Consider the following 16,925-nt stretch of genomic DNA (forward strand, 5'->3'; position numbering starts at 1 on the left):
CAGATCTCCAGCTGAGGGCAGTTGTGTTGAGGAAGAGAGGCTACGCTCTTTCTTGAGAAACATGGAGCAGGAAAGGACAGGTCTTGGTGAGCTGATTCAGACTCTTGCAAAACTATCCCCCTACCTCAGTCTGCCTGAGAGACAAGTGGCAGAAATACAGCAAAACAACTTACAGGGCCAGTGGAGGGTGCTGGAGAGGGATGCAGAGATGGCTATTTACAGGGTCAATGCTTATGCCAAAGAAAGTGCCACCCTTTTTCAAGAGGTCAGTGCTTTAAAAGACCATTTAGAGAACATCAAGAAGACCTTGAATGCATCAAAATCCTCAATGGCTGTATGGGACAGCAAGAGAGTTCAAGAAGTTATGAATATAAATGCTGATCTCGCTTTCACCCAAAAACAACACATTAATCTTCAGCAGACCGCCGAGGCTCTTGCCCAAGTTTTCCAGTTTCAGGCAGCGACATCGAGCATTGAGCGAGACCTTCAGAACATCAAAGAACAGATGGATCAAATCGGTGAACAGTTAACCGCTGCAACCCCTACCAGCAGAAACCCAACATTAAGTAAAATTGTAAAGGTGATGACAGATGCACTGGCGTGGGCCAAGCAGACAGAATTTGAAATTGAAAGACAGCAGATGAAACTGTCTTTGCTTCCAGAAGAGGTCCATCGACAGATTAAAGTTTTGAAGAATTTGCAGTCAGAGATGAGCTCCATGCAAACCCAATTGAAGGCTTTGGTTGAGGAAGTCACCAAGCTGATACCTGACCTAGAAGAGTCTGATGTTCTTATGGTGACCTCATCTTTGAAGACTCTTAAAGATTTGTCTAAATCGACAGCAGGAAAACTGGCCAAGGCGGTTCACGAGATGGAGTCAGGGCTTCAGACTCGGGAGAATATGTCAGAGCAAATAGCATATATTGATTCTTGGGTGGTTGGACATTTCCAGAGGGAGGGTTTGAGGAGAGAGGATTATAAAAGTTTGTGTGGGGCAGACCTGGATTGCAAGTTGAGGCAGATCCAGGACTCACTTGGAGAGGCTGAAATGCAGTCTGCTGTACTTGAAGCACTTCTAATGAAAAGCAGAGATATTGCCTCCGGGCTAAGTGTCTCCGAGAATACTCAGTTGAATGAGAAACTCACCAAAATACAAGAGGACATCAAGAATATTGTCAACTATGAGAAAGCTTGTTGCCAGAAAGTTATGGATGTCATACAGAACCAAGAATCCTCTCAGAGAAAAGTATCATCGCTTGAGGAGAGTCTGAGACAAATGCTGGTTGATATAAAAAGACACAGGTTCCCTGTTACCAAGGAGACTCTGTCCACCATCGAGCCCATCAAACAGATGATTGTGGAACACAAATCTCTGGTTGACCAAGTCAATCCCTGTTTAGAGGACAAGAGAAGAGAGCTGTTATGTGTCATTACTGAACTGCATCACAAAATTAATGATTTGGATCTCAAAGCACAAGCTCATGAAAGGTACTTGAACCTTAGTCAGCACGTTCAAGATCTCAAGGAAGAAGTTGAGGCTCAGATACCAAGGACCAAAGATGAGAGCATCAACCAAGAGGGACGCTACAGAGCCTGTCAGGTCCTACTGACTCAAATCCCTTTAATAACTCTCTTGTGTTTGGAAACAGAAGATCAGCTTCAGGATATCAAAGCAGATCTTTATCCATCTCAGCTCTCTGCAGAGCAGGAAAGACTTAAACAAATTCTGGAAAATCTCAATACTCAGGAATTGGCAGTGCACAAAAATCTTCAGATAGTGGAATGGGATCTACTGAAACACGTTCATTACCCATCAGAACAGAGAGGTCTCCAGATGTTCCTCAAAGAGACCAATGAGGAATTGGAAAAGCCTTGTGATATTGAACCAAAAGAGGAAGTACTAGAAAAAGAACTGAGAAGGTTTCTTCTGCTTAGAAAGCACATAGAATCCAGAACTCGAGTGCTTGAGATTCTTGACAAAAGGGTCGGAGGTCAGTGTGAACAGAGGCCAGAAGACTCCAAACAGCTTACTTGCTTGAAGGATATGGTTTTGGAAAAGTGTGATCAAAGAATGGTGAGTTTACTGTTTTTCATCTTGGCTCAAAAGTACAGTATAGAGACATCATACATAGAATCCTGATTAGATGTCTGCATTCAAACATACCAAATCAGGATTTGTTTGAAACTGTTTTTATCTTTCCAGGTGAGCCTAACTGAAGCCAAGGGACTGTTAAGAAACTACACCAAGGCAGTGATTAACACCATTAGGTTCCTCCAAAGAGCTGCGTTGGTCCTCCTTCCCTCAATCTGCTCTGCTAGAAGCTGTTTAGAAAGACTCAAAGACACTCAACAAGCTTTATCAACCCTAGACACTGAGTTCCAGTCCCATGTTTCACAGCTCCAAACTCAGGCCCCACAGCATCCCTGTTTCAAGCCACAGAAAATTGAGTTTCTCCAGACAGAGGTTCTAGCCCAGCTCTTGGTCAGACTGTCGACCCTCAAGGCCCAGGGCCAAATACAACTGGAAACTCTGGGGAGGTAAACATAATAAAACCTTATTTACATAATAACAATCTCATTTGTTCATTTTTATTTATTTTTGCTTAGAAATGTTGACTACTGAAGTAATGGTCTGTATTTTTTACTCTGGGTACTTGAGTTTAAATTTACAAATTATAAATACCCAATATGGAAATATAAACCAGTTTTACTGATAATCTGGTTGTTGTACCTTGTCCATCACAAGGTGTGTTGAGTGCCAGAAATCTTCTCGTAAATGTTATGAAGAGCTGTGTCAGCAAGTGAGGGACTCAGAAACATTGCTATCACAATGTGCGTTCAATAAAATTACTTCACACAAAGACTGCAAAGACCTGCAACAGAAACTCAAGGTAAGGGGACATAAAACCTTTTGTTTAATGGAATGATATTGGAACGATTTGTATACATTAGCGCCCTCCTTAACCTAAAAATATTTTGTGTTATGCATGTATCTGTATCATTTGCCAAATAATATGGTAAGAGCATATATTTTTACAGTAGGCTTGTAAAACATATTTTTCTTCTTTTTAGGCTCTAGTGGAAGAGGTTGAGATGCTTCCTGGGAGACTGGAGGATCTGAGAGAGTGGTGCCTCTTACATGGCTGCAGAGCCAACAGGGAGGATGCAGTGAGCGCCCTCTGGGAGCAGGTGGCAAGATTGCAGCGTTGTGCCAATTATCTGCAGACACGCTCAGAGCAAATGGAAGAAGAATGGAGTGATGTCACAAAGAGTGTAAGCGCCATGCCTAAAAGTGAAGGCGATATGTTAATATCACTTTGATTAGATCTTTCAGTATTTTACTTCATCAACATGCATATGGAATTAGCAATAAATCTTACATAAATCTTACAAAACTGACAGCATGTAGATGACATTTTCTAATTAGGCATTCTTATTCTGGATGAATCCTTGTACTGTGCATATTTGACAGACAGTTGTTAGAGGAACTGAGCTTGTTTTTTGTCACTTTCATTCCGCAGGTGGAGCAGGCAATCACTGTGTTGGAGCAGGTAGAGGCAGAACTTCCTGACAGCAGCAGAGAGAATATGACTGGTGACAAGCTGCAGGAACTACTGCTGTTCTGGTCCAAGTACCAGGACAGCCTGGACTGTGAACAAAGAGCTCTCTCCACATTGGAATTAAGAGCTGCTAGGTTGCTGGGTGTACCCTCCCATCTGGAACAAGCCCCTCCCATTGCACTGTGCCAAGAGCTTCGAGCCCTGCAGGAGCGTTACCACAGGTCAGAAATCTACTTAGCCTATTGGTGACTGGTTGTTTTTTTGCTTTTCTTTCCTTCATTTGATTGGCTAATCATTTAAAATGTCATCCATTGTTATTTTAATTAGGGCTTGCTCAAAAGGCATATGGAGTAATATTGCTAATTGAGGATTGCTTTTCCTAGCAGTCCACACATAAGTTCCATATCACTGGGCTTTTACTGAGTCAACATTGGATGCCAGCTTCCCAACCCAGAGAGGCCAAACAAATGCATACAGTTATGCAAACTCAGAACATACAAATCAAGCACAATCTCATCTGAACAAGCTTTTGCATTTTTAAATTACACTGAAAGAGAACATACAACAATTTTAAATGTGGGTTGTTTTTGTACTCTCTTTAAGGGATAGTTCACCCAAAAGAAATTTGTCATAATTTACTGTTATGCAAACAATTTAAATATCTCTATTCGTTCCAATCGATTTGCTCTACTGCTTTACCAGAACAACAGCTTACCTGCTCACATTGATTTAAAGGATAAACGTGTCCATTTACTTGTGTTTCCTGCAGTCTGAAGGAGCGGAGCACTCAGGGTCAGAGCTCAGTGAGAGCAGAGGTGGAGGAGAGGGAGCAGGTACAGGAGCAGCTACAGGGGGTCAGAGAATGGTTGGATGCTGCCGTTTCTCTACTCTCTGTACTGGAGCATGAGCCTAGCAAGAAACAGCTGCAGGTCAGTCACTTCCATGCTAAAAACACATTTAAGCAAACATGAATTCCCATGTTGGTCCAGTCTGGTTTGATGCTGATCTAGCTGGTGGGCAAGCATTGTTATGATATTCACCAGAAAAACCTATAGCTGTCAAAACTGGTTGACCATCATAGTTTTTGATGAAGGAAGACTTGCTGGTTAAGAAAAATACTTTTTAAATACACTAGAATCCCAAACACAGATTTAAAGTCTTTCAATGCTGTGCATGTCCCAAACTGTACCAAGCAAATATCTTTATCTCTGCCCTAGACCAAATAAATATGTAAAAGGTACCTGCGTAAAATATGGAGATGCTGAATTCGTATTGCCTCACAGAACTTAATTCAAGCTTTAAGATTAAGATTACTTTTCTTGGATATTTGTGACAGGTCTCATGACATACTGTAACAGATACAAAAGTGCAGACGTTCCCTGCAATATACTATACTGTGCAAATTAATAAACAGTAATAGAATGAAAGACAGTGAAAGATTATTGAATGCTGTTTTAAAATATGTGTCTGGGTTAACAGCACTGCTTACAGTGCCGTTTAATCTTAGGTTTCATAGCTCAAAGGCTGTACTGGTTTTAGTGTGTGTGTGTGTGTGTGTGTGTGTGTGTGTGTGTGTGTGTGTGTGTGTGTGTGTGTGTGTGAGAGGGAGAGAGAGAGAGACAGAGAGAGAGAGAGTAACTGTTTAGGCTGAATATGATGTTCTGTAGTCAATCGAACCATTAGACTGAATAAACCTCCAATCTGGAGTTTTTTTTGTTATACCATTTTATAAATACAGTCCCCAACCCCAACCTCTCTCTCACTCTCTCTCTCACTCTCATTACCTCTTTGACACACACACACACACACACACACACACACACACAGATGAAAGAGGGCTCTGTTTTATTGTTCTGGATAAATAGCGGAGTCATTCCAGACAATCTCTTTCAATCTCTTTCACTCTTTCTTTTTAACACACACACACACACACACACACACACACACACACACACACACACACACACACACACACACACACACACATTTGATTCAGATTTTCCCCCCCACACACACACACACACCTTGTCCTACCTTGTAAAAGGATCCCGAGGCCAATCATGATGTCAGCTAACACACACTTGCCCTCTCTTTCTCCCTCTCATACATGCATAATCACCCCCTCTTTCAATTCACTTGGTTTCAGTGTTTCCCATATAATATTGTCATGTGTTCAAGCAATACAAATATAAAGAAGATCAATGGAAGAGATCATACAAAACATGTTTGTAAATCATGCAAACATGCACAATCTATTGATAAATAGGATAATCTGAGTCTTTGTCATACTTGGACCTTCCTGACTCCTGTGGGTTTTTAGTAATTGTGGGATCTTCTTCATGCAGCTTTCCTTTCAGTGTTGAATTGCTCATTATAATATAAAAAGGGGTTAGAGGCTTTATCTCACTGACTGGAGCCGGAGAGGTTAAGAGGGTTGAAGGAGCGATTGTGAAAAAAGAGAAAGAGAAGCTTGTGTTCAAATTGGGTTTTCTTGAGTCTTAAGGGACAAACAACATGATCAATGCCTGGGTCTCACAGCGAGACAGTTTGTGTTAGAAAGTAATGGGAAATACTGATATGAAGTGGTGTTGTGCATAGACAGAATATCACAGTCGTGCTGTGCATCTGTCCAATTTCCGTGTGGTTTGCAATGTTTCTATAAATGTAAGTGTTTTCTTCATTGTACCTTTTGTATTATTTTGTATCTCAAAATAGAGATTCCTAGCGTCTTCACTGTAAAATTGCATTTTAAGGAAACTCCTTTTATAAAGCAAATCAAAACCTGTGCTGATTTGTGTTATGCTGTAGAAAGAAGAAACGAAATGTGGAGGAAAACATGCAATTCATACAGACTTGAGTACACCTCCTCTATGATTAACATGTTTTCAATTTCTTAATTAAAATGACTTTTTTGTATCTTCTTTTGGGGCATAAAGTAGAAAACGCCAATGTATAAACATCCTGAGATTGTAATGTAAAAGACTGAAATTCTCAACTGAAGGTTTGATATGTTCTTTGTGTAGTTCTTTGATTAATATTTCTTAAAAAGGGAAGCAGTTTTGTTGTGACAAAAAAGCATAAAACAGGAAATTATATCACAGATCGGACACCTGTGGAACCTCATGACAATGTATCAAGGTCAATAATTAGTTAAAAAAAAAAACAGATACAGTAATTGATACTTTTATGACATGTCAAGATTAGTTCAAGTTCATGTCAACACTTAATATTATATTTATGGTATATTCATGTAACGAGGTTCAAGGATGGGCAAGGAGGAGGCGGAAACCGGCAGAACAGACAACATAACTTTAATGACATAAATCAACTTAAACAAACATAAACACACAGACACACACGTGACCACGTGACTTTTTACCTAATGGGCACACCACTTTTTTGTGTGTGTGATTTTTCTTTTTTTTTTCTTTTAGAGCCTCAAAAGAAATTAAAGCCTTTCTTTTTTTTCTTTTTTTTCGATGATGATGAAAAAGTATTTAAAATTATTTTCTAACATGAATACAAAATAAACATTTCCAAGAAATTAGCTTGTGCATTTCAAACTAGATTTTTAAAAGACTTCTTTTCATCACTTAATACACAAGTTCAGTTCTTTTTAGACTCTTTCAGATGTTTTGTGTGTTGCTCTGTGCTCTCATAGCGAATGCGCTCTGACTCAGTGTAGCCAAACAAATTGGAACCTTTGCTAATCTTGTTTATGACATTTCAATTTGTTGTGTTTAGGGGAAAAACACTTGTACCGAAAAGTATTTTTGAAATGCAGTAGATCAAATGGAAAATTATTATTTGTGGAGGACACAGATGTACTTATTACTAATGTAGCCTAATTGATGAGTAATGCCCCTCTTTTCTAAACAGGAGGTTCACTCACAGCTATTTACCAAGAATGCCATTCTGCAGCGGATCTCAGAAGGCTTGAAGATGATGTACTCTGACAGAAACAAGCTGGTTCCCCAGGAGATCGAAGGAGTATTACAGGAGGTCTCTCACTCATTACAGGAAGTGGAGGAACAGGTTTGAAGCATTTTTTAGATCTTTATATATGATCAACTTTAATGTTTTAATGGGTTTAATGTTATTTTATTATTATTTTAATATTGACAGAATATTAACATTGACATGGTGTTCATCTCTTGTGATCACCAGCAAGTTTGCTAGCGCAATTTGCTAGCTTTAACACAATTAATGACATAAACAGGTGAGATTCGATACACTCTGTTCCATAACAGTTCTAGGAGGACAATATGTCAAACAATTCAAAATCTTCGGGCTCTGGAGACATTAAAAGACACTTACGTGCTCAAGCTGACACCCCCAAGAAGGACCCGAGCCAGGAAGCTGATTTGGTCGGAGAAATTAGGGAAAATCGGCGAGAGATGCTGAACATGTTGGCAATGCTGACGAAGGTCATTGCTGAATTTGAGGATCTTGCTGTAATACATCGATCGATCATTGCTTTGGAGATGAAATTCCCTGAGGTGGTTACAAGATTTGGGGATGTCGAGAAACAGATCGATTATCTTGAGTCATCGGAGAGGGAATTATCTGCTACCAAGGTGATTTTTGAGCGTGTCTGGGAGAAGCTGGAGAACATGGAGAACCGTAGCTGGTGGAATAATGTCCAAATCATCGGAATGCCTGAGGCCAAAGAGGGTCAGTATATGATGAAATTCCTGGATGGGCTCTTTACGAATCTGCTTGGCATAACAGGCCATTAACTGGAAATTGAGCGAGCTCACAGAGCTCTGGACAAATTCTGGCCCAATTTCTGAGATCATCCGATGAAGATCTTGTGTTATGCGAGGCGAGAAGTAAAGGAAGGCTTTTTTGGAAGAACCACAGCATTTTCTTTTTTCCAGACTTTGCAAATTTGACAAGAGAGAAACGTGATTGATTCAAGGAATGCAAGAAACTCTTACATCAATGGAAGTTCGCTTTTGCACTGATATTCCCGGTAAAATTGAGAATAGATGCTAAGGATGGCCATAAAACATTCACATGCCCACAGAAAGCGATGTCCTTCATAAAGTCAATGGAGTGAGTAGGTTATTTTGTGGTACTCATATTGCAGCCTGAGTGGACCGACTCACTGAATATTCAATTGACTGCTCGAGGAAACTCAGCGACTTTTTGGTTTCTTTTTGTTCTGGTTGTCTATGTTTTTTGAAAATGTAAAAATGCAGTTTTTTGTGAGGGTTTGGTTTAGGGTTAGTGTTAGGGCTAAGGCATAGAATTTATAGTTCGTACAAAAATCATTATGTCTTTGGAGAGTCCTCATAAGGATAGCCGCAACAACATGTGCGTGTGTGTGTGTGTTATGCACCATTATTTGTTTAAAGGTGAGCATATTCTTTTGATGAAAGTTTGTTGACAATTTTTTTTTTATGCATCTCTCACAGGTAGTGACAGCTGTGGAGAAGAGCGGTCCACTTCACAGGCTCACTGCAAAGATCTCAGAGATTAAAGCAGGTCTAGGTTCAGTTCAGAGCTGGTTAGAGCAGAAGAGCCTGAACTTCACTGAAGCAGAGAGCACACAGAAGGTCAGACATGAGTTTACGTTAAGTTTTTTAACCCAAATAATACCCAGATTTCTTTCCAGGGATGTCTTACATTAAATTATTTGCAAAACATTTTCATTTAAACATACTGTGCCATTTTTATATGCATTTTTCTGGTAAAGATGAATTTAATATGGCAACTTTCTAAATAGTCGTGATATATCTCTATAGATACAAATCTCTACATATATCTAAAAACTCCAATGGAAATCTTTCGAAAAATATTTAAATTGCATTTGTAAGTAAACATCAAAATATAGTATTACAATTAAACACCCCGACATGACACATTATTCAGCGAGCTGTCAAAAAGCTCTTTCTAAAGTTGTTTAAACTCCAGTTGTTTTTAAAACATTTGCTGTCACCCCAAAAATATCCACAGATGGAAAAGAGTGGTACAGAGACTAGAGCTGCAACAACGATTATTTTGATAATCGATCAATCTAACGATTATTCAGCGATTATTCAGGAAAAAAAAATCTTTTAAAAATACCTCTAAAGACATTAACTGAAAAACTACTTTTTATAAGTTTAATTCAGTAAAGAAATTCACTGCAAAAAATCCTATTGTTATCAAGTGTTTTTGTCTTGTTTTCCATTTAAAATTTATAAAAAATACTTAAAACAAGATACTTTAAATTGAGAAGCAACATATATAAGATATTTAGACTTGCTTTAAAAGAATGCATCTTAAATATACAGTAAGTGTATTTTGTATATAAGTGTATTTTTTACTTGGTTATACTTCTGCGAGTGCAGTAAAGATTTCTATTCAAGATCTATTCTCTAAAAGCAAGTATAAATAATCTTATATGCGGCATTCTCAGGTAACAATTTTGTCTTCTGCAGTATAGTTGCTAAAAAAAGATTTGTACATATTTATACTGGAAAACAAGCCAAAACAAATCAAAAATATATTTTGTTGCAGTGAAGACTACCCTATCTCACCTTTCTGTTCACTTCAATCCATCTTTAACTCACAAAAAAACTAACTCTCTAGTATTAATAAATCTGCCTATTGCCAATTTTCTTCATGATAAGAAATGCATAGTTACATATATTATGATTCAATAAGTCGCGAGCCAATACATTATAATCTAGCTGCAGCAAGCATGCATGCTTTAGGGACAAGGGCTCGAGTGCTCTCATCATTAGAGTTTAAAGTGATCTCATGTTACATTAAATTAGATCAAACGACTATTCGACATAGAACATTTTTGTTGACAATTTTTTATTGTCGAAGTTGTCGATAATGTTGTCTAATCGTTTCAGCCCTAATAGCGACTGTGGTATCTTAAGTTAAAAAGGGCCTAAATCTTAAATCTTTTATCTTTAACCCTGCAGCGTGTGTGGGACGAGCTGGACAGTTTACACACTCATCTGACTGCCGTGGAGGTGGAGCTACAGGATGTGAGTGAGGTGCATCCGGATGAGACCCGTCTGATCTCTGAAAACCTGACAAATGCTCAGCAGACACACACACGCCTCAACAAACAGGCTGAACAGAGGACCGCCTTTTTCAGCAAGGTCAACTGCTAAGTGTCCCATGATGCTCTGCTGCAACCTAGCAGAGCAAAGCTTTCTAAATGATTTCCACTTCAAACTGTTTGTTAAAAAATTGTTGTCTCTGTGTAGATCCGTGACTGGCTGGAAGAGCATCAAGAGATGGTGAAGGGCTCACAGAGCTGGATCTCAGAGGCTCGGTCTTGGCTTACCACACCCTATACATACACCACTGCCAGATGCCTGGACAGCCATGTGAACACACTGCAGGTATTATTCTCACAAGCATACACACAAGCTCACAAGCATCATTTTGCTCAGTCATCTCAACTGATGGGCCGCAGGTTTGTTCTGATTTGGATTATGCATTTAGAAAAACAAAATAAACAGACCCATTAACTTTTAAAAATTAAATATTGGTGAAATATATTAAGCACAGGTTAGGAGTTTGGTATTGTGTTGGGTTGCTAGATGATGTCCAATGTAAAATCTAGGTCCTGAAGAGCTGTATGTGTGTTTTAGATGGTGCTGAATGATTCTGCTCAGATGAGACGGACTCTTAAGGGTTTTGGCAATGTGCTAACAGAGATGGGAAATGTGTTTGATGTCAGTCCATTGGAGGAGCAGCTGTCAAATGCTGATCGACATGTGGCAGACATGCAACACAGCTTAATGCGACCCATTTCTCAGCTTGAGCATGCAGCTGCAGTGAGTACAATTCTATTCTTTTCTATATGCATCTACAGAAGGTGAATTTTACTAAACAACAGCTGTTTGTTGTATGTGTGGTGTGTTAAGGAAGTGGATGCCATTGAGTCAGAGGTGAAAGTCATGGAGAGAGATGTGGCCAAAATCAAATCTACCCTTACCAGCACAGAGGACATCAGCCAGGACAAACTCAAGGTAAATCTGTTTGTGTTTTGGTATTAGAACCAAATCATGTGTATATTCAAGTATTTTAACATATATGTGTTTCCTCAACTTCAGGCACTTTATATCACAGGGGTTACATTTTATTTTTACCTTTACAGATTTCAACTTTTTTTCTTTTTGTTACATGAACGTCAAATTTAAAGGGTACTGAGAAACTTTTGACTAGGCCTTCATAATTTACTTTTGGTACTTTTCAAATGCATTTTATGTGTAGATTTGATTGTTTTAGCCTTGTCCCAGACCCAGACTTTCAATATTAAAATATGTAAATCCATTATAGACATACAAATTATTACATTATTTAAATTAGGATAATCTAAAGAAAAAGTGATATAAACATAAACGATTTGAATACGTGTGAAAATGATTTTATTTTCTTCTTTTATTTTTATTACGATGGTCCCACAGTTCACACGTTTTGATTTTCATTTCCACAACATCAAAACATTTAGCCCGTAATAAAGTATTATTAAAACTTAGTGTACTTGTTAAAGGGATAGTTCACCCAAAAAAGACAATTCTCTCATCATTTACTCTTATGTCATCCCAGAAGACAAACAAAGATTTTTAGAAGAATATCTCCGCTCTGTTTGTCCATTCAATGCAAGTGAATGGTGGCCAGAACTCTGAAGATCCTAGGTCAAAAAGGCAGCAGAAAAATTATCTGTATGACTCCAGTGGTTTAATCCATTTCTTAAGAAGTGATATGATAGGTGTGGGGGAGAAAAATATCAATATTTATGTATTTTTTTACTATAAATTCTCCTCCTGCCCGGTAGGTGGAAACATGCAAGGAGAATGTGAATTGCCAAAAAAAAAAAGAAGAAGAATGTAAAAGTGAAAGTGGAGATTTATAGTATAAATTTTTTTTTATTGTGAACTATGCCTTTAACCAAGTTGACAAGAGTTAGGGTGACCGGATTCGTCCTTGTGGAAAACGGGACAGCCCCATCCCAGAAAAAAATGAAATTGACGTATCCTTACCTAGGCGCAGATCAATGTGAAGTAGAAGGTGCATCCGCATCTGTAACTGTTGTCACCTTGTACTTTTCGCTGGCAGCAATTTGTCTCAGTGTGTGCTTGTCTTTCAAGAGTTTATCGTAAAATGCAGAGCAGTCCAGTCCAAAATTAAGACGTACAAAAAGTATTGCCTTCATGACTGTTGAGTTGAGATTTATCCAGTGTCCAAGCTGCATTAATTAAAGAGAGCACACAAACAAATCTTGTATCATATAATTTCTTGATAAATTTCTTAGTGCAGTTAGCCGAACGAAAACTGTCTGTGTACAACAGAACGATAAGCAAAAAGTCCTTCACTTGCATGCACCTTGTCAGATTCAGAACTTTGCTTCACAAAACAATCGCTAACAACACTTACTTTTAGCAGCATCAACATGCTTTTTTGTATGAACATGCTGCGTGATGTTGGTGCGGCCTCCATGAGCAATGGAAAAGCGAGCTCCACAAATCTCACACCTCACTTTACTAGGCTCTGTCTGTGACTCCTTTTTAGAAATGTAAACTCTTGTTGAAGATCCTCATTAAATGTACATGCACGCTTCCTTTACATTTTTCCAGCCACAATTTCATCTGTGTTCTCTTTCAAACGGACTCAGTTCACTAACTGGACGTCTATTGATAGGTGATTGTGATTGGATCGTTTAATCCATTCATGTACTTAAAAACGGGATGTCTGGCAGTCCTAACATGAGTGCCAGTAAAGAACATGCCTGGAATTAATATGAAACAAGTGATTTGAAAGGGAATGACACATTTTTTTTGTTGCATTTAAACAAACTGATATGTGTAAACCTGATTCCTCTGGGTTTTTACTTTGTGTTTGTTTGCAGGCCACAGAGGACAGGATTGACCTGATGAAAAGAACTGTAGCTAAAATCCTGAACTGTTCGGAGGGTCTGTGTCTCCCTGACAAAGCTGAAAACACACTCCTGGTGTTCAAAAGAGCTGAACTTCTACAGAATCAACTACTAGAACTAGAACAGGTAGACTCTCTCAAAGATTTCGATACACATAAAATAATGTACAAGCGCAGTGTCTCAATATTGTGTCCATCTTCTCTCAGCTGGCTCTAGAATACTCAGCTGAGGTGCAGGCTACCTCTGCCATGTCCATTATTGCCCCAACCATCAGTGCCACACCCCTCTCTATTCCACCCCCAATCTCTGAAGAAGCAGCACAGGTGAGGCAAAAGCTTATGTTGGAACTGAATTACCTAGAGGCATTATTACATTTTGATTACAATATGTATATGTGTATGTAGGAGAGCGGTCAGATTCAGATTGTGCACGTAGAGGATGATGTGTTGAAGAAATCAGGAGCGTCGCTGATGACAGTGGAGCAGTCCACACCTGAGCAGAGACTCACCTGGATCACTGAGAAGAGCACCCCCTCAGAACAACAGGTACACACACACATACGCTGGTATAAAGAAAGGCATGTTTCATAATAATTAAGCAATATGGTATGACAATATGAGAGATTTATATTGTGAATATAGTATAGATTGAGAATATGAATAGCCAATGAATCTAATAGGACCTGTGATAATTCATTTGCATGGGATTTTTTTGTGCCTACTGATCAGCATGTGTATGTTTGTCTCTGACATAATGGAGCAGCAGGAGTCTGATGAAGAGGAGGAGCTCTATGAGGATCTGGGAGATGGGGAGGAAGATGATGAAGACAATAACAAACATGAAGATCAAATAGAAAATGAGGATGAGGAGGCAAGAGAAAGGTCAAACATCTCACTGAACCCTGAGACTTCCACCAGCGTGGTTATGGAGGTAATTGAGAATGATCCGAGACTTCGATCTGGGCACCTCCTGATTTGTACTTTTCTTACTTAACTCTCATTTTCTTCACTCCTTCTTTTCCCTTTACATGGTTCATAAGATGTTGATTTAGAGTTGACTCATCTCTTTTTTCCTGGAACACGTCTTATGCCGATTCTCACCCTTTATCATCATCCTCCTCTTCCTCATTAAGTCCTTGCTTCTTTCACTTCCAGATCCTGCTTTACCACATCTTTAGTCTTTTAGTTTTTCTTAAAGGTTAAGTGTGTAATTTCTGTGCCACTAGTGGCAGCAAACAGAACTGCCAAAATAATGACTATTTTCCCCCATTTTCCACTGGACAAACAGTATCATCACAAACAGATCATTGTTTTGAAATTGCCACAGTGTATTGTTTTTTAGGAGAATCTACCTAGCAATGGCTTACTTTGTCTCTGCATATTTATCTGGGATAGGAGACAGTATTTTTACTTTGAAAAATACACACTTCTCCTTTAAGTTATTTCATTTGTTAGATTTTGGTTTTATTTTTCTGATGCCAGAAGGAGCAGTTTCTGCTTCTTGGTTGCATGATATTGTGCATTTCTTTGCTCGTCCTCTATGGGGCAGTATACATTTTACTTCCATGTATTTGCAGCATATTTATTAATCTCTCAGATCCTTCCTGTACTTGACAAATGGTGTGATTTACATTTGCAAATGTGATGAATAATGTATTTATTTTGGAAGAGAGAACAAGACTACTGAGCCGCTTGGAGTTTGTGGGATTTTTTATTTTTTTTTTCTAAAATATTTTTGCGTTCTCTCACAGTATGATTACGTGCCTTTGCTGTGGTTTGCATTCCTATTGTTTTACTACAGTAACCATATTGTATTTGCAGTAAAATTATAGTAATCACAAATTATGATTTTTATTATCATAGTAATCATCTTCCTTTAATATTACTTTGGTTTCACTATGAATATAATGGTTAAAATATGGTTACTGTAGTAAAATCATGGTCAGTTATTGCAAGGTATTGCACAACTATTGCGAGGCGATGCAAAACTTATTGTGAGAGCACGCAAAATTATTTCAGACATAAAAGCCCCGCCCTGCTCTCTAAAAGGCTCTGAACTATCCTGTGGATGACATAAATAAACCTGTTTTTTATTGTGTAGGAAACTGATTCTGCTGCTCCAGTTGGTTCTACAGAAGATTGTCTTTACAAACCAAAAGCAACAGATTCAAAGGTAATAAAAAAACCTCTTCAGAAATTTAGAAATGTGATCATAATAATTGACAATGAATACAGAAAATCCCAAAACTATTTCTGTTTTTTATTAAACTCGTAATGCTAATTCAAATTGGTATTCCTCTTTTCTTTTCTTTTTTTGTCCATAGGTGGATCTGGACACATCTGTTGCCTCAGAAACAGATGTGTCAGAAGCTTTTTCTGAAGCAGATACCACAGTGGAAAGCCAGTTTCTTCCTGCGGACATGGTAACCAATACCTCCTCTGTTACTGAGATCTCCACATCCTCTCCCAGAGGCCAGCAGAGGTGTCTGGTCTCCTAGTAGTAGGCTAGTTCTCTCCATAGAGATCCTCCATGTCTTAATTCCCACCTCTGCAACACCTAGATGTAGACATTTTTAGAGTTAGAACTTTCTTCTCAATGTATTTACATGGCAGATGTGTTCTGGAGCGCTGTAAAGTGCTGTGTATAGAGAATCTCTTCAGAACTAAACAAGGGAAAAAAATAAAGTAAACGGTTTTATATAAATAAATAAAAAAGCTATGTAATAAACTTCCTTGGACTTTTGGATTTTCTTTCAAATGTTTATGATGTCCTCTTATTCTGCCAGGACATTCTTAAAAAAAAATATTTGTAGTTTTTAATAATATCATAATGTTTACATGTTATACTTTACCTACACTGCAAATGACAAAACTAGATCACTTCCATTATAATCAGCTTCAATCACCTAATGCGGTGTGTCCGACTTCAGTGGATGGATGCAGCATTACTATTTTTGATATGCAACACAGCTACTCCAGACACTTTATTTTCCACAAACCTAAAAATTAAACATATAAAAAAAATATATATATATATATATAATATTTACCAATATCATGTATGAATTAATTGCTATGACTTTTATTGTTAATTATTAAATTGAACTTCTGATCATTGCACCAAAGCCAGAATGTGATGTTTCTCATCTCTGGCCTGCTTATGTAAATCACTTTTTCCCTAACAAATAGAAAAGTGCGCAATATAACATTGCTCTCTTCCAGTGTAGACATGTGTTAGAGAGGCACAGGCAATGCATCCTGTAAACTGAATCCTTATGTTCAAAATGCTACCAAAGCACATTTATTTTGCAGTAATATTGAAGTATTTATTTATAAATATAAAGTGCCTTATTAATTTAATACATATATTGTTAATTTTTCATGGTTGTTATTGCATGATAACTTGTCCTTGATCATTGACTTGTTGCTACTAAATACAATACAACAGCCCCATATGAAAAATACCATAAACTC

The 16,925-nt window shown here is 38.2% G+C and overlaps 1 protein-coding gene across 1 annotated transcript in view; it reads left to right on the plus strand.

The window, feature by feature from the left end:
• Positions 1-16,925, plus strand: part of syne2b (spectrin repeat containing, nuclear envelope 2b) — a 129,238-nt gene that overhangs the window by 46,675 nt on the left and 65,638 nt on the right. Inside the window, 18 exon segments of the mRNA XM_052089472.1 lie at positions 4-2,074; positions 2,204-2,538; positions 2,747-2,891; positions 3,073-3,273; positions 3,522-3,781; positions 4,330-4,489; positions 7,440-7,595; positions 8,981-9,121; positions 10,484-10,666; positions 10,775-10,912; positions 11,165-11,350; positions 11,441-11,545; positions 13,426-13,578; positions 13,659-13,775; positions 13,857-13,997; positions 14,215-14,382; positions 15,553-15,624; positions 15,776-15,933. Of these exon segments, the coding sequence (XP_051945432.1) occupies positions 4-2,074; positions 2,204-2,538; positions 2,747-2,891; positions 3,073-3,273; positions 3,522-3,781; positions 4,330-4,489; positions 7,440-7,595; positions 8,981-9,121; positions 10,484-10,666; positions 10,775-10,912; positions 11,165-11,350; positions 11,441-11,545; positions 13,426-13,578; positions 13,659-13,775; positions 13,857-13,997; positions 14,215-14,382; positions 15,553-15,624; positions 15,776-15,933 (4,890 nt within the window).

This window comes from Xyrauchen texanus, chromosome 24 (assembly GCF_025860055.1).
Source record: "Xyrauchen texanus isolate HMW12.3.18 chromosome 24, RBS_HiC_50CHRs, whole genome shotgun sequence".
Classification (NCBI taxonomy): domain Eukaryota; kingdom Metazoa; phylum Chordata; class Actinopteri; order Cypriniformes; family Catostomidae; genus Xyrauchen; species Xyrauchen texanus.